The 18,876-nt window shown below is 41.4% G+C and overlaps 1 protein-coding gene across 3 annotated transcripts; it reads right to left on the minus strand.

Annotated features, from left to right (window-relative positions):
* Window positions 1–445: 445 nt before the first annotated feature.
* On the minus strand, window positions 446–10,656 carry LOC137327961 (short coiled-coil protein). 3 transcript variants are annotated; one of them, XM_067993977.1, is made up of 4 exons: window positions 10,395–10,641; window positions 5,660–5,731; window positions 2,637–2,720; window positions 446–1,235 (listed from the first exon to the last, which is right to left on the minus strand). In XM_067993977.1, exons 1-4 carry the CDS (start codon window positions 10,459–10,461, stop codon window positions 1,093–1,095), a joined length of 366 nt encoding a protein of 121 aa, XP_067850078.1. In that variant the 5' UTR covers window positions 10,462–10,641; the 3' UTR covers window positions 446–1,092. The 3 variants fall into 3 exon arrangements, with proteins under 3 accessions (XP_067850078.1, XP_067850094.1, XP_067850086.1); XM_067993993.1 differs by lacking the exon at window positions 10,395–10,641 and adding an exon at window positions 9,230–9,372; XM_067993985.1 differs by lacking the exon at window positions 446–1,235 and adding an exon at window positions 1,289–2,449 and having other exon boundaries at window positions 10,395–10,656.
* Between the last annotated feature and the right edge of the window lie 8,220 nt (window positions 10,657–18,876).

Below are 18,876 nucleotides of genomic sequence, written 5' to 3' on the forward strand. Positions count from 1 at the left end.
AAATCATAGGTGTGCAATTTCCCCATGTGCACTCCTGGCATGCGCAAAGGTGGAAAATCTCCCTTTATTTTTCAGGATCCAATCTTACAAATTTCTTTCCAAAGTCTTTCACAAGAGAGGTGTGCTATTGCCTGCTCTCACCCCATAACCACTTCCTCATTATAACAGTGTAACTTCTGACTCATGGGGGGGGGCAATGCCACAGGAGATCCAGTGTTTTTTTTTATAAAAAACTGCATTCCTTGCACTTTAACTTGATGATATAGTAGAAACATATCTGCTTCAAATTCAGCTAGAAACAATTGAAACATATTTTGGGTGGGAAAAAAAAAGTTGGCTAGGGGGAAAGGGGAGTTGGAGATAGGGGGTAGAAGAAATTAGTTAAACGCCACCTCTGGTGAGCAAAGTCATGCATTTAGTTTGAATTCAAATAGACATGGTCACCTTGTAGCTTTAAAAAAGCTAATGTTTTATTATGGCAAATACATAAAGCAAAATGTAGGATTATATGCATTACTATACACAAAGGAGGCCACAGGGTGGCATTTGCTGATCAGCATATACAAAGTTAAGACAACTCACTTTTCTAGTGTTGACAATGTTATATTGCACTTTTTTCTTAATATAAATTATACCTTGTGCCTAGGTCAAGTTAAAACTAGTGTCAACAGCAACATACAAATTGTACTGAAGTCCTGGAATCAGTATTAAAGCTGTAGCATCCCTTTATAGACTACCCCCTCCAAAGAAAATGCCTAGTGTAGCGTAATAATCAAGTTAATCATGGAATCATTTTGATGTTACCGGGTTTGAAGGATTATGCTACAACATATTGCCAAGTGCAAACTTGTTAACAAGGGGCAACAAACTATGTTCAATAAAGTTTTCTAAAAATGTCTCTTTGGATGAATTCAGGCCATGTAGGTAAATTTAAAAAGAAAAAAGATGTAACGGCTTTAAAAATCAGTTATTCCAGGCCAGTCAAGTTTTACTAGTTGTAATATTCTAAGAAACTGAAGCAGATATGACAGTCTAGAAAGAGATCATATAATGTATGTACAGCCTAATCTGATGACCAAATCAAACTGGCCATTACTTTCGTTTGCTTTTTGTGTCTGTTGTCTGGAAAACACTAGAGGCTGACATGAGATTTTCTATGTATTGTCCAAGAACTTGATTTTCAGACTTTAGTTTCAGATTCTCTTCTTTTACAGCATCCACACGTGCAGACAGCTCTGAGTAAGCAAAAGAAAAATACTAAGGCGTACTTGATCACTGGAATATAAAACAGTAAAATTATGGAATCTCAGTTCAATATTACCATCCGATATTTTTAAAACTAGCACAGAAGTAAACTTTTCCAATTCTACATAGCCAAACTATGATGTTGATAAATCAAACCAGTACTTTTCACATTTCATCTATGACTTTTGGGATTGATCTCTTAGTGTAGAACAGGGATTAATACTATAGGCCTTAGGCCTATAGTATTACAATTTGACTGCTAATTAGGATGGGGAAGTTTCAATTCTAGGGTTGATCACTCAAATTAAAGTCACTTTTGTAAAAAGGTCTTCTTTTAAATGGGATTCCAAGAGCCTGCTATTTATGTTGTTAAATCAGGTTACCATAGAGCGGCAGCAGGCTTGTAGAACCAGTATTCAAATAATATATTCAAATTCATTTTTTTTTTAAAAAGTCTTTAAGTCAGTTTTCAGCCAAACCACCAGAAAGTAGCAAGGCATTTAATAAGCATAAGAGGGGGGTGGTCAGGAGTCCAAATCAAATAGAACCAGAGTCACTACACTTCTGTTCAGTATTGACTGACATCAGCTAGTAATCCAGATAGCCTCCCTGCTGCAAAGAAGAAACGAAGGAAGTTTCTGAAATACAAATTGTTGGCATCAGGAGGGGGGGGCAGGGGAGAGAAAAGCATGATTAAAAATGAAAACAAGGCCAAATGCTCTCCTTTTTCAAAAAATAGTCCAAAGTCACTCTATTCATATAGTTTCTCCATTTTGTGTTCTCCAATTTCCCCTGGTCTCAGGTGGTGGTAACAGTTAACTGTGCATTTTGCTCTTCATGGCTGTCAAAGAATTTTAGCAAAATTCATAGTTGGACTCATTGCAATACCAACTGTTCATTGGAGCTGTGTCAAATATAGTGCCTTCTATTTTACCACAGGATGCACAAGTAGAAATATTTCTACATTTATCAGATTGTCATCTTTTTCCCCCCCCATAAGCACAACAACCTACATTGGATAAATCCTCAATGTGACTAAAAATTTCAAGCTGTATATTGAAGATGGTCCTTTTCACTAAAAACAAACCGGAGATAATCAAGTGGCATTAAAATATTATTCTTCTCGTCCATTTTATCCCTTTCTCTTCACAGACTACTTGCTTGTGACTTTTGCAAGTATCGTTTCTTGTCTCACTTTGTCTTGCTGGAGGGGAACAGAAAGTAATAGAAATGCTAAGAATTATCACCAGAGGCCAGAGATCACAATCCTGAGATGGCAAGGTGAGAGAACAGCTTCTCACACAAAACTCCTGCCGAGTACAGGCATATTGGTAGGCCTGTCCATAGGTATAAAAAAGCATGCACATCAGCATTTAAACAAATTCATTTACCTTCTAAAGTGTGTTGAAGTTCCAAAACCTGATTAATCAGTCGTGTCTTCTCTTCTAATTCTACTTGGTTCTCGGGGTCAATTACTAGAATTGATGAAAATATTACATAATTTTACAAATCAAAAACATATGACTGAAAACTAAGTAGAGCAGGGCTCAAGAAAACAACTGTCCAACACATTAAAAGCCAGTTTAAAAATAAATTTTGCATTCTTCATTCTTTTCCTCCCCCCTTTTTAATTATGAACTCTTTCTAGCCATCACTTAGGATGCTTTCAAGCTAAAAGCCAAATTCTTATAAACCCAGAGACAGCTAATGAGTGTAAATGGTAGCTGTTAGCTATGTTCCTTTGTATAGATGATACTACTATGGCAGGCTTAGAGGAAAAATGAACAATTGTTAATTATTTGGGCTTATATACCATACATTCCTTGGCATAGATGAAATTGTGAAGTGGATGAGGAGCCGCATTAATTACTGGGTTGCACTGCCTCAAAAAAAGTTGACGTTTTCTCCCACACTTCTTTTGCCCACATAGCTATAATCACTGCACACAAAAAAGGCATTTTGATGTGGTAGGCTTTATATGATCTCAAGTACTGACTGGATGCAAGGATTCCCAAGAATGCAGCTCTTGGTCTGGACATTAAGATGTGCGCAAGAATGACCCAATGTGACTTGCTCCAAATTACCCTCGTGATTAGAAGTACCTGCTTTCTGCTCAGTATTGTCTCTTACATACCTCCCTGAATACATGGCTGCAATTACAAATTCACTGGGAGCAAAAAGGACAGTGGAACTCAGACATCGATTGGTCCTATTAATAGAAAGACTGAAGCACTGACCTTCATAATTGCAACCTGCTATGACTTCAAAGTTTTTCATATCCTCACAATGTTTATTTAAAGTCAAAATGAATATTTGAGTTCTGTTTCAGTAGTACTGTACCATACACTGATTTCATAAATCAAAATAATTCTACAAGTCAATTAACCCTGTTAAAAAAAAAAATCACAATGCAACAATGGCACCCACACATACCCTATCACATTAGGACTGACACTAAACTTTAATGGTCATGTTATATTTTTATATTTAAAAAGGGTTATATAAAAATTTGGAAACATATTCAAAGCTGCAACACTCAAAACTTAGACAATTGCCTAAACTGCTTGAGCAATCATTCAAACCCCAAAGTGTTACAGCCTTGTACAACACTCAGTCTTTGGGCTTGATTTTCGGACCTCCAAGCCGGCGGGATTGTGGCAAGGGGGGCTCCGAAAATCGGGGATTCCCGGGGTGGGTCCAGAGCCTGGCTCCAACCCGCCCACTTCCGGGTTCTCCAGTGACGCGCTTAGATGCGCGCGCAGCCCCCGCATGTGGGACTCCTGCCGGCAATTAAAGCCAACAGGATGCCACTTAAACTAATTAAGTAGTTACTTCAGCTCGTTAGCAGACCTGATTGACATGATATTTTAGGAGGGGTGGGATTTTCAACTCAACTGAGACTGCTTCCCGTACTGGGGGAAACACTCCCAGTTGAAATGGACGTTTTGCAGCCATCAAGGGTGATGTCAGGAAGTAGTTCTTCACACAATGGGTAGCAGAAATCTGGAACTCTCTCCCCAAAAAGCTGTTGAGGCTAGATCAATTGAAAATTTAAAAACTGGAGATTGATAGATTTTTGTTAGGCAGGGTATTAAGAGTTATAGAACTCAGGTGGGTGGAGGGAGTTAAGATACAGATCAGCCACGATTTAACTGAATGGCAGAATAGGCTCAATGGGGCTGAATGGCCTACTCCTGTTACTATGTTAAAGGCCAACAATTCTGAAAGTGCCCACCTGCAGCCAAACTCAAAATAGCAGACTGGACTTTGGCATCACCAATGTTATTTCTATTTGCTGCTGCCAGCACCTAGAGGTCAAAGACATCCCACAAACCCCCTCTCTAGGAAAACTTGAGCCTCCAACCACACTGGCATTGTTAGCTCTCCAACAGTGCTCTTGCCATCAGAGAAAACTGTGTAAATAAATGGACTTTTTAATAAGAGAGCAATATTCCACTAAATTTCCTTGTGACCTTAAATGTTAAAAAAGGGAGCTAGCTGTACACTGGCATCTCAGTCATATTTTTTTTCTTCACTTTTTTGCTTTTGAACTGCTGCAGACATCACCTATTCAGATTATTAAAAATGCTGGGTTTGTTTCCTCTAACTGGATAAGTAAAGATCTCATGGGACTATTCAAAGAGCAAGGATTGTCTTGGCCAACACCAAAAACTGGTTATTCATTTCATTGCTATTTGTCAGATCTTCTACTGCAAAAATCCTTACTGTGTTGGTTTATATAACAGTCACTGCAAAGTAATGAATAGTATGTGAATCTCAGACATTGATAGGAGATAAAACAAATCAAAGTCTGTCTTTCTTCTATTGGCCCATACAAATGTGTTCTCTTCTGGTGATCTGATTGGTCCACCTACCATGGCACAATTACACTTATAGCAATTTGATAGATTAATGGGAACCTTTGACCCCTCTGACCCTCCCAACCCCCCACCCACCCCAATCCACAGAGCCAGAGAAAATCACCTAATTTCTTTTTTCCCAGTAAAGGTAGCCAATCTTGATGCCTGCTTCTGCCTGGACTTCACTGGCCTGGGGTCATGGATGTTGGCTTTGGGAGCTTACGACACTCATTTCTCGGGCTAACCTCCTCCGCTTACTGTAATTACCCATGGGTTCCTTAGCCAGCTGCTAGTTCTGGCTTCCCACTCAATCTCTCCCTCCCACCGACAACTCCAGCTGGGGTCAGATTGAAGATTCAGTTGCAGAAAGAATTTTTTTTGTCAGTGAATGGCACAGGAGATCAGCTGATTTTGTATAAATTTCCTTACCCCATGAGAACATGCATGGGTGAATGGAGCAGCAGTAAACACATTTCTTACTGGGGAAGTAGATTATAGGAAGAAAGGATTGCACTTTGAATGCAATAATAGCCAATGTAGATTTTAGAGCATACCTTCCATATCTGCATTCATTGTGAACAGTTCACTGACAAGTTTTGAGTCAGAGATGGTTGATCCAGAATCCACTAAAAAAGGGAAAAAAAATATCAATTGTCTTCTTGGATACAAAGATACTAGAAGAATTTACATCAGCTCCTCTGAATGCTCAGTTGGTACAAGTACCACAATAGTGGGAACAGACCATAGAGGAAGAAAGTCCCAGGTTCAATCCCTAGTCTCTGCTAAATTATCAGATTTCAGCACAAGGCAGTGGTGGAAGTGCTGATCCCAATATCAGTTGGAACAGCAGTTCTCAGCACCCCTAGGTTAGGATGGGGAAAGTATTAACAATGATCACTATCCAATGACTCCTGCTGAAAAGTGTGTGTGCCTGTTTAGAGGTATCAGGTGAGAACAGGATTATTCAGCTATGATACACTCTTAATATCAAAAAGCCTGTCAACGCACACTATCTAGGCTCCCACTATGAAGAATGCCAGCTGGGAAGGTACCAAAAGTCTGCCATGTCTCAGAGAACCAACATGAGTCAGCACCTTCAAGGGGGAAAATGCAATCAGTGGATTTTGCTTATATAAAAAAAATCACTTTTCAAAACCAAATAGGAGCCGAAATCAAGTGTTAATCAATATAGCTCCTTGGCTCTATAAGCAAAGTGGCAAGGAAAACCCAATCTACTCCATTCAAAAAAAGGTAATAAAGTATTTTATCAAATAATTCACTTACTCGCTCATTTGAGAGAAGTAACTAGCAAAGAGGGAAAAATAACAACTTTTAATCAGTCACCAGCAGCCTACCAGAGATCAGTCACATTAGGTCATGCACAGACAAGAAAGTTGTTCTGCTGATGCCTGCAGCAGATCTGCCAGCAAGTGGCTATTCCAGCTTCCAGATCTGACACAGGTCAGAATAGGCTTGTCAACCGATTAAAGTTATGATACCTCCTCAAAAACAGTACAAGATTTTTAAAACTTAACAAAATAAAAAAGGAGTATTTTGATATTCATATAATGGAAGTAGATTCTGTTAAGTCAATTATACTGCTGGGGTTTTGTGTAGAAGAGTCTGACTGTCATGATTTTATTATTTGTAGATGACATAAGTTATTACAGCAACTATCCAAAAGTGACAAGGTCTATTTAGTACGGACATCAAACTTAAATGCTAACTTTGCCTAAAATTGGAGTCCGTTTGAATCCATATCAGACGCTGGTCAATTTGTCCTAGTCACTAAACAGCCACCACTCCCAGATGTTACAGTTCGAGAACTGACCACTGCTTCCACCCTCCCATGTTTGTCTCACCTAACTTCTCCTCCAAAAAAAAAATTTACCCCTCAATTGCTGGAGAAATGTTTTTAAAATTGGTAGTAATTTAACGTCTCTCCTTCTGCCAGGCAACGGCTCAGATAGTCAGGAAAATCACTGCATGTAAGTGCACACTGGAAAGAAAGTAGTATCCGGTGGTACTGTTTTTTCAGAGCCTGCAAGTGGGTTGGGAGAAAACACTGGTCCTAGTATGAAACAGGTCAGTAAGCTGACAGGAACACAGGAGTTAGGCTTGTATGGAAGCTCTGCTAATATTAAATCTGTTCAAATGCATTTGTGTAAAGAGATAACACCTCATTAGCCATCAATTACCAAAGTCAAGCTTCCATTATAGAATGTGCAACAAGTTAAACTTTGCATTGCTTGTTTATTTTATAATAGGGTGATTAAGTTGGTCAATTCATTATTCATACGAGTATCAGAGAGAACACAAAAACAAACAGTAAACAAAGAGTTAACTTAAAATGGAGACATCTTGGAAAGACTGCCACATTAAAGGAAGGAGGGGAGGCCAGTATATAAAGTCTAGCATTTAGGTAAGATACAAGAGTTTTTTTAGTGCCAATAATTCATGTTGCAGAAGTATTGAAGAAATTAGTGTATTATTTTCATTTTGGAGTATTGATTTTTAGTATAAAAACACACCCTCTAGCTCACTAGATTAGATAGTTTAATTTTTGTAGGCAAGGCCCAAGTTTATTGATTCTCTCGAACATATAAATTTTTACTAATTTTGCAGAACTTTTATCTTATACTACAAATATATAGGAAGCATGACAATAACTTCAATTTACTGAGAAAATGTCTATTTTCTGTTTACTCTGAAGAGAATGCTCAGGAGATAGCTCCTTCAAAATCCTTAAGGATTTTGTTTCAGCTTGCCACAAATTCTAGAACCAGGAGGACATAGGCTCAAGCTTAGAAGGAAGCTACACTGACAGTTTAGGTTTAACTACTTTATACAGAGGGTGGTGAACTTGTGGAACAAACTGCCCAGAATGGCAGTGAAGGCAGATAGTGTAGAAACATTTATGGCAGAATTGGACATTTGAGGGTGTGGGCAGCAAGGGAATATGCATTTTTTGGGACTGCCCAGATGTACTGCTATACAGGAAGGTATGTACTGGACACTAGGTCAGCATGGGCAGATTACTGGTCTAACCAGATTAGCAATGTTCAACTGTATAGTCATACATTTGACTGGAACATGTCACAGTCATGGAAGGCCAAAGGGAGGACGAAAGAGTCTATGCTGAAAGTTCCCTGTTGGGCATTGAAAATTCCACAAAGGATCTAAGGAATTTCTTGCTTTTTCTAGTCCCAACATCACAGATGGGAAAACATAACTATGCTCATCCCTATACAATTTCTAGGATGATTTTTTTTTCTAATATTGGATTTCCCTTCCCTCCCACCACCAATTTTCTTCTCCCTTCCTCACAGGACAGTATCAACTCTTGATGGGAATGATGCTCTACAGACACAGGGTGCCTCCTGCACAGTTACATGAATCTTGATGGTAAGCAAGTGTTGGGAGCTCATTGGAGACCTCATTTGTGTACATGCACTTTCAAGCACCGGATAGCAGTGGACGATTTTTCCTCTCTGCTCCCAAAGACCAACTGTATTGCTCTTATCACTACCCTGGCTGAGATCAATTAACAGCACAACCAAGGATGGAGCCTTGGGCCTAACTGGTCTGTATGGCTCAGCTGCTGACTGGATAACCTGGCTGAACACCCAATTTCCAGGTTTTAATAAAACACTACACACCATCACACATTGAAACAGAACTAAGCCATGATTGTTAAATTAAAAATTATACAGGGCCAGGACCTAACTCTACCAGGTTTTTAAACTGGACATTTTTCCTTGTGAATAGCCAAAATTTAGTGCATTGAAACTAGGTATATATAAACATATAGATATCAAGGGAGACACATAGTAACCAGTTTAAATCTTCAGTCACTGTTCAGATCCGATACCAGCGCTGTCTCTTTACAGAGCTCAGAGGCGGTCTTGCAGCCTATTTAATCCATATCCTCCTAAGGGTTTGCCCTTATTGGATTTTTCCTCTCGGTCTGCAGGCTGAATAAGGCCTACCCTGCCCACAGCACTACCGGCATTTTTAAAGAGCCGCTTCTAGGCGAGGAGAGGGATGAGTTTGTGGAAAGCTAACTGCGTGGGCCCGCTGCTGCCTTCAGCCGCTTGCCGGGGGTACACGAAGCGGACACTCACCTTCTGCGCACCGGGTACCAGGTATTGCCGGATCTGTGTCCAGTGCAGAGGGTGGGGGGGGGAAATGTCGAGTCTTTACAGAACGAGAAAGCGAAATATATCAGGGACTGGCATGAACAAGATGGCCACCAGAGGGAGAGCCGCACAAACAGGAAGGCAAAGAAACCCCAGCGCACACATCCATCTGATATAGGCTTCCTGCTCAAAAAAAAGGTACAAAATGCACCAGATATTCAGCCGTAAAAACATTAGGAAACTTTTCTTCTATCCAGTAAAGCCCAACTGCAGTCAACAAAGTTAAATTTAAAAATTCTGCCCAATTTCACTTATTAGGGATGCCATTTTAAAAATAACATACAGCTCATATGTTTAAATGAGATTATAAACTATAAATCTTAAACTTTTTTTTAAAAAAATCAAACGCATTAGTTTTTTTCCCCCCACCAGGTTAACTCAAACCGGTTACAGTTTGGAAAATCTCATTTACAGGTGTAGCACCAAAAGTTGCACACATGCATTATCACTTCACTACTGTGCAGACCCCCACCCAACATTCCCCCTTTCTAACTCACACAAATAAAATTGCAAAACATTTTTTTCTTACACAAACTAAATAAGTTTCCATCTATATCTTCACAATTAAAGTCATGTGAATCTCCACCCCCCAAATTAGAAAGAGAAGGGAAACAAGCCAAAAGGTTGTCATAGGCATTACTGCCTGGTTGTGAAACAAGTACAGCTGAAGCTCTGAGGCCACCACGCATATCTGTGACATGAACAGTCTAATCACCATGTTCAGGCAGAGCTCATCAGTATAAACCATTACAAAGAGAAGCACACCTACTGCATCAAAATGGTTACAGAAATAAGTCATGACAAGAAAATACGATGCACGCACGGACTGTTTTATTTTTCTTATGCATAAACAACATTTCTGATTTGTCCCATCTGATTCTTGGAACTAATGATTCAGACACCAAATGTGCAGACCGCCCCAAGTCCAAAGCAAGCAGGCAAAATGGTCCCAACAAACAAAAACACAAGCATTGTGACCATTGATTCAATGCCATTTAAGAAGCATCAGAAAGAAAATGTAGACAACCGCTAAAGCTGGTCCATTTCCCTTGTACTTTGAGTTACCAGTTACTCATTAACTCGACATTACCCGAATCATCAGCTAAAGAAATGGTCGTGAACGCGCCGTCCTCTTCTAGACTCTCATCTTGATCCATATCACTCTTCCAAAGTTTAACCGGACCACGAACAATGTCCTAACCAATAAACCGGAGCCTGGAATAGTTTGTTAAAGATCTGCTGGTCTTATTTCAACCGAATGGATGCTCACTACTGAATAATTGAAACCTGACCTGCTACCTTTACTTGATACCTGATCTTCTGCACGGGGGTTTAGCTCTTCCGGAAATTGGTTAAGGATAAAGCATAAAGTTAATGACTTAGAAAATGCTTAAGTAAACAAAAAAAACCCTGTACTTTAAACATTTGGTCTCCCACTCCTTGTTCATTCCCCCTTCTTTAAATTGGATGATAATTGGTCATTTAAAATTAATCATGAACAGGTATTCATTTTATACGATTTCTATTTACTCCAAAAATGATCTTTTGGTAAGGTGAAACAAAATGAAAGCTTTAAAAACTCGGTGACTATGCTAACATAAACACTAAATATTTGGTTATTTTACATAGAAATAACAACACGAATACACCCCAACCAATCCGTGTTGATATTTATCCTCCACAATAACAGTCGTCCCAATCCCATGTGCACTACAAAATCCACAAAAAAAAACAAATGCACGCTCGGTTCCCACATCCTTTAATCCCCTTTGCTTCAACCAGACGCAGCCGCAACAATGCATATATTGCGATAAAATACTTTTGCTTCCAATAATTTCTTTAAATATTAGATTTTATTATATAATTACTTACTAACATTAAAAAGATCAGCATTTTGAAATAAAAGTGTCTAATCTGCTGTCATCTTGTTTCAAAGGTTATGGTGCCCACACCATCAACAGGGCCACTAGTTTACACTGACTAAATCATACTGGGTGTTTTTATTACATGAGATTTGGAAACTTTTACTGGAGTTTTGGGAATCAAATTCCACAATTTCATGCATTTTTCCATGAAAACAGTAATCAGTGGTCTTGCAGATCACCTTTTGCCTTTACTAGATGATACCGTTACACCTGGGAATCTGCATAATTCAAGTGGAAAATCTGGACCAATGTTTCCTAATGGCTTTCCTAGCACAGCATCATCCAATAAAAATCACTGACGAGGCACAGGAGTAGCAATAGTGAGACCGTTTTAGCCGCATGTACTACTTTTAGTAGAAAACACAACGTACTTCATGTGTATATTTACTTAACAAACAGTTGGTAGCACTCTCGCCTCTGAGTTTAGAAGTTTGTGGGTACAAGCCCCGCTCCAGAGACTTGAGCAGATAATCTAGACTGACACTTTATCTGCAAGACTGCATCTCCGACAGTGCAGTACTGACGGAGTGCTGCACTGTCGGAGATGCAGTCTTGCAGATAAATTGTCAAACTGAGGCCTTGCCTGCCCTCTCAGGTGGATGTAAAAGATCCCATGGCACTATTTGAAGAAGGGTAGGGAGTTCTCCCTGGTGTACTGACCCATATTTATCCCTCAACTAACACCTGGGTCCACCTCATCTGGTCATTTATTTCATTGCTGTTTGTGGGAGCTTACTGTGTACAAATTGGCTGCAGGACTTCCTACATTGCAACAGTGACTACACTTCAAAAGTACTTAATCGGCTGTAACGTGCATTGGGACGTCCTGAGGTCATGAAAGGCGCTATATAAATGCAAAATCTTTCTTCAGTGCAAAACATTGCAGTCTCTCTCTTATGTCTTTGACCTGGAAATGAATGAAGGACTTAGATAGGCTTCTGAGGGCGACCGCCCTGGTACCCTGTGCCTGAATCATAACAGTTACATTTACTTTTGGACCTAAATAAGTGAGTCTCATACCAAATCAATGCCTCTTGATGCATCTGTCAGATAATAAAGGGAGCATGGTCCAGTATATATTAAAGCCTTTAGGAAAGAGTTTGCTTTGAGATATAAATATACAGCACAACACAGATGCACAGTTCCCAGCTAGCACTGTGGATGAAGGTTCAAGTGTTAAGGTATTACACTAAGGATAGACTCACACCCTTCTTTATTGTGGTTGAAAAGCTATTCCATGATTGCATAAGCCATTTAGAAACTAAACAGCCAACCTTGCCCCATATCCCTCATGCCAGGCGAAGAACATATTTAGTAAACGCTTCTCTGTGCTCAATTTTGCTGTGCCAGGTATTAGCATAGCCTGAGTGCACCAGTGGCACAGGTCCACTCCCCCACAGGGCCTTGCACCAAGAACTGGAAAAGAAACAGGAGTGTAATTGTCAGTTAGACAGGCCTGCAGCTGTGGTCCTAGCCAGCAGTCTGAGGGTCTTCTAGCTGCTGATCTCCAGCACAAGCCATAAAGTTGCAAGACCCGAAATCCAGTTAGGGAAGTTGAAAAACCGTCTTGCCTGCCTCAGCTCCTCCTCCTCGGCTTGCTCCTGGGTCCTGCTCAGACCCTCTAACCGAGGAGGGTCCTGGTACAAATCCCACCTCTTAAGTTTTTGGGACTCCTTGCTTTTCAGCATCCATGGATATATGTGGAGGAAATTGAGTGGGGAAGGGGCAGGACTACCCCCTCTGAACTCATTTCCTTTGCAGTTAGGCTCACATCCACCCATTTGGAAAAGCCCCATAAATCCCAGGACAACGTAATGAGGTTGGAGACCTGACATAACAGGTCTCTCCCCACTGTTGCTCTCCATAGTGTCTGGGAACTGAGCATTCCTAGGCGGCACCAAGAGGACTCCACCCTTCTAGCTCTTGGAATGAGTTTTGATACCAGTTTAACACTGGAATAAAATGCACATGTGTGGACATCAGGAGATGCCAGGACTGGGCTTACATGTGGTCCACCTCAATTGCCTGCTGACATGAGCCTGATTAGAAATGGGGCAAAGCACCCTTCACACCTGCCTGACATAATGTGGGCTATTGTTGTTTTCAGAGTCAGAAATGCATCTGATTTGGAGCTTGCCCTTTGGGGAATGGGAAATGACATGCTGCTGTAGGACTTAAAAGCCTGCAACAACTGAAAAGGGCAAGCATCAGCAGAATAATTTCAGTGGAGGAAAAGAAGAGAGAGAAGCAGCGCTGAGCACCAGGGGAGGAGCCCTTTCCCCATTCATTAAGAGAGAGTAACCTAACAGTGAGGTCACAGTGAACAGAGAGGGGGAGCTCTGAGAGACCTGGAATAAAAGGGTAGGTTAATTGGAGTAACTAAACAGTAAGTAAATTAATAATAATCGATTATCTAAAGGGTGTTTAGAAAAAAAAGGTTTCTAAATATAATGGACGGGCATAACGGACCCATTGCCTGCAATTCCTGCGCCATGTGGGAACTTCAGTGCACTTCCTGTGTCCTGGAGGGCTACACATGCAGGAAATACCTCCAGTTGCTTGAGCTCAAGCTGAGGATTTCTGAGCTTGAGGGGCAGCTGAGCTGGAGTCACTGCAGAGCATAAGGGAGGCTGAATGTTTCCTGGATCGTATGTTCCAGGAGGTGGGCACCCCACAGCCACAGAGAGTTCAAGATAGCAAGTGGATGGCCACCCAGATAGGTAGGAAGAGGCAGGCAGCGCAGGAATCTTCTGGGCGTGTGGCACTCTCAAACCAGTATTCAGCATTGAATACCAGTGAGGGCTACGACACCTCAAAGGAGTTCAATCCTGAGCATGGCACCATGGGGCAAAGGACTGCACAGGGGGGCACAGTGAAGTGTAGAAATGCAGTAGTCATAGGGGATTCGATAGTTAGATTGACAGACAGGCGTTTCTGTGACCACCAACATTAGTCCTGCAAGGTGTGTTGCCTCCCTGCTGCCAGGATAAAGGACATCATGGAAGGGGTGGAGGGGAACAGCCAGAAGTCATGGTCCGTGTGGGTACCAACGACATAGGAAAGAAAATGGATGAAGTCCTGCGGTCACAGTTTCAGGAGCTAGGGAGGAACTTAAAAAGCAGGACCTCAAAGGTAGTAATCTCTGGATTACTCCCAGTGCCACATGCTAGTGAGAACAGAAATAAGAAGATAAGGCAGGTTAATGCGTGGCTAGAGACATGGTGCAAGAGGGAGGGCTTCAGATTACTGGGGCATTGGGACCAGTTCTGGGGCAGGAGGGACCTGTCCAAGATGGGCAGGTTGCACCACAACAGAGCTGGGTCCAATGTTCACAGGTGCTGTGGGGGAGGGTTGCAACTAATTTGGCAAGGGGGTGGGGACCAGGATGTAGCATTAGAAAGGAGAAACAAAGTGCACAAAGGATTGGGAGAAACAGATAGCACTGGAGTAAGAAATGGTACAGTGTCAGGTGGGATCAGACTAAGAGAGAATACGAGAAGGTCTAAGATAGATTTAGAGTACATGGGGGTTAAATTGGATAAGGCCCGAATCCGGGCGCAGGCTGGTGATTAGCCTGCGCCCGGTGGTTCCGACGCAGGCAGCAGGTTAGATTCGAGCTGCCTCCTTATTTACCTGATTGTAGCGCAGCATGGAGGCCTAGCTGCAACGTTCTCTCCAGCTTTGGCACTTCTCACCAGCAGGGGTGGCCCAAATCTCGCGTGAGTTGCTCGCACCTCTTAAAGGCAGCCTGCACCATATATAAGTGCAAAGTATAAGATACAGGTCCACACGGACTCTGAACAGAGATCAGACATCACACATGTAAAACGCAGATGCAGGTCCCGTTCCTATGTTTACAAACTGATGAGTTATGTTAAAACATTGAATAAAGGCAATACTGGTAAAGAAACAGTTACAGCTGTGAGAAGGGATGCTATGTTAGAAGGATTGGAAAATGATGGTCAGAGTCGCTGTTATTTCCTCCCTTGCTTCTCTTAACAGCCTGGGATACATTTCATCCAGGCCTAGCAATTTATCTACTTTCAAAGATGCTAAACTCCTTAATACTGCCTCTCTCACTATGTTTAGCCCATCCAATATTTCACACTCCTCCTCCTTAACTACAATCTCTGCATTGTCCCCCTCTTTTATAAAGACAGACACAAAGGGGCCAATTTTCGGGTGATGGAGCGGGTGCGTTGGGGGTGGGAGGAACTAGCACCTATACAATGGGTGCAATATAGCCAAATTTCTAGCCCATGTGTGTAAACGCACAAAGTGTGGTAAATAAGGTTGGTGAGCTTCGGGCACTAATGGCCACATGGGACTATGTTGTACAAGGTGTTCTGGAAAGATAAGGAAAGAAAAAAGGAGGGGCGGGGGTGGCAGTATTGATTAAGGAGAATATTGCAGTGCTGGAGAGAGCGGGGTCAAGGACAGAATCTATTTGGTTAGAGTTAAGAAACAATAAAGGCGCCATTACACTATTGGGTGTATTCTTTAGACCACCAACTAATGGGAAGGATATAGAGGAGCAAATTTGCAGGGAAATTGCAGAGAGGTACAAGTACTATAGTGTAACGATAATGGGGGACTTCAACTATCCTCATATAGACTGGGATAGTAAAGGGCAAAGAGGGGAATTTCTGAAGTGTGTTCAGGAGAACTTTCTTGATCAGTATGTTTCCAGCCCAATGAGAAAGGAGGCATTGCTGGATCTAGTTCTGGGGAATGAAATGGATCAAGTGGAGCAAGTGTCAATGGGGGAACATTTAGGGAACAGTGATCATAGTATCATAAGGTTTAGATTAGTTATCAAAAAGGACTAGGAGCAATCTAGAATAAAAATACTTAATTGGAGGAGGGTCAATTTCAATGGGTTGAGAACGGATCTGGCCCAGGTAAATTGGAATCAAAGATTGGCAGGCAAAACAGTAATTGAACAATGGGCGGTCTTTAAAGAGGAGATGGTTCAGGTACAGTCTAGGTACATTCCCATGAAGGGGAAAGGTAGGACAACCAAAGGGATAGAGAGTAATATGTAGCAGAAAAAGGGGGCATATGACAGATGCCAGGTTGATAATACAAGTGAGAACCAGGCTGAATATAGGAAGTACAGAGAAGTGAAAAAGGAAATAAGAGGGATAAAAAGAGAGTATGAGAGTAGACTGGCGGCCAACATAAAAGGGAATCCAAAAATCTTCTGTAGGCATATAAATAATAAACGTGTAGTAAGAGGAGGGGTGAGGCCGATTAGGGACCAAAAAGGGGGTCTACACATGGCGGCAGAGGACATGGCCGAAGTACTAAATGAGTACTTTGCATTTGTCTTTACCAAGGAAGAAGATGCTACCAAAGCCACTGTAAAAGAGGAGGTAGTTGAGATACTGGATGGACTAAAAATTGATAAAGAGAAGGTACTAGAAAGGCTGGCTGTACTTAAAGTAAATACGTCACCCAGTGTGGATGGGATACATCCTAGGTTGATGTTGGAAGTAAGGGTAGAAATTGCAGAGGTGCTGGCCATAATTGTCCAATCGTCCTTGGATACAGGGGTGGTGCCAGAGGACTGGAGAATTGCAAATGTTAAACCCTTGTTCAAAAAAGGTGTGAGGATAAACCCAACAACTGCAGCCAGTCAGTTTAACCTCGGTGTTGGGGAAGCTTTTAGAAACGATAATCCGGGACAAAATTGATAGTCATTTGGACAAGTGTGGATTAATTAAGGAAAGCCAGCACGGAGTTGTTAAAGGCAAATCGTATTTAACTAACTTGATTGAGTATTTTGATGAGATAACAGAGACAGCTGATGAGGGCAAAACAGTTAATGTTGTGAATATGGACTTTCAAAAGGCGTTTCATAAAGTGCCACACAATAGGCTTGTCAGCAAATTTGAAGCCCATGGAATAAAAGGGTCAGTGGCAGCATGGATGCGAAATTGGCTAAGTGACAGGAAACAGAGAGTAGTGGTGAACGGTTGTTTTTCGGACTGGAGGAAGGTATACAGCGGTGTTCCCTAGGGGTAGTTGCTAGGACCACTGTTTTTTTTAATCTATATTAATGACTTGGACTTGGGTGTACAGGACACAATTTCAAAATTTGCAGATGACACAAAACTTGGAAGTGTAGTAAACAGTGAGGAGGATAGTGATAGACTTCAAGAGGACATAGACAGGCTGGTGGAATGGGCGGACACCTGCACCCATGAGGACGGCCTCAACCGGGATCTTGGGTTCATGTCACGCTACACGTAACCCCACCAGCGAACAAAAGTTATCTACTTTTAATATAACGGGTCAATTGCTGTCTTTTCCTTCTGGATGTTTCTGCCTCTCTCTCTCTCTGTTTTTTTTTGTTCTGGCCGTTTGTATATTCGGTGGCCCTGTAGGTAACACCTATCTGTCTGAACACTTTGGTTGCCTTGGCAACGGGCAGTTGAAAAGACTATCTGTAATCACCGGGTATTGTTCTGTGATTTATAAATGTGAGAGGTTCGAGGATTTCTTGACATTCACCTGAGGAAGGAGGAAGCCTCCGAAAGCTTGTGAATTTTAAAATAAAATTGTTGGACTATAACTTGGTGTTGTAAAATTGTTTACAATTGTCAACCCAAGTCCATCACTGGCATCTCCACATGATGAAATTTAATGCAGAGAAGTGCAAAATGATACATTTTGGCAGGAAGAATGAGGGGATGCAATATAAATTAAATGATACAATGGAGGTGGGTGCAAGAACAGAGAGACCTGGGGGTATATGTGTACAAATCTTTGAAGGTGGCATGACAGGTTGAGAAAGCGGTTAAAAAAGCATATGGGATCCTGGGCTTTATAAATAGAGGCATAGAGTACAAAAGCAAAGAAGTTAATGTTGAAACTTTATAAAACACTGGTTCGGCCACAACTGGAGGATTGTGTCCAATTCTGGGCACTGCTCTTTAGGAAGGATGTAAAGGCTTAAGAGAGGGTGCAGAAGAGATTTACTAGAATGGTTCCAGGGATGAGGGACTTCAGTTACAAGGATAGACTGGAGAAGCTGGGATTGTTCTCCTTAGAGCAGAGAAGGTTAAGAGGAGATTTGATCGAAGTGTTCAAAATCATGACAGGTTTAGATAAAGTAAATAAAGAGAAACTGTTCCCATTGGCGGAAGGGTCGAGAACCAAAGGACACAGATTTAAGATGATTGGCAAAAACACCAAAGGTGACATGAGGAAAAGCTTTTTTATGCAGCAAGTAGTAATGATCTGGAATGTGCTGCCTGTAAGGGTGGTGGAAGCAGATCCAATCGTGGCTTTCGAAAAAGAATTTGATAAATACTTGAAGGGAAAAAATTTGCAGGGCTACAGGGAAAGAGCGGGGGAATGGGACTAACTGGATTGTTCTTACAAAGAGCCGGCACGTGCTCAATGGGCCAAATGGCCTCCTTCTGTGCTGTAAAAATTCTATGAATCTATCATTCAGAGAATAAGTAATGTCTAGAAGGTCTGCAGGAAAGGAAAGAGAGTGTTGTGTTTCAGATGGAGTAGTGGAAGTGTTGTTAGAGTAAGTGAAGCAGAGAAAGGGAACAGCATGCTAATGGAAGAAGGTGGCTATTGCAGTGAGTGCCAACTCTTACCACCCATGCATGGCCAGGCAGGAAGAAATGT

Source organism: Heptranchias perlo, chromosome 1, assembly GCF_035084215.1.
Source record: "Heptranchias perlo isolate sHepPer1 chromosome 1, sHepPer1.hap1, whole genome shotgun sequence".
Taxonomy (NCBI): domain Eukaryota; kingdom Metazoa; phylum Chordata; class Chondrichthyes; order Hexanchiformes; family Hexanchidae; genus Heptranchias; species Heptranchias perlo.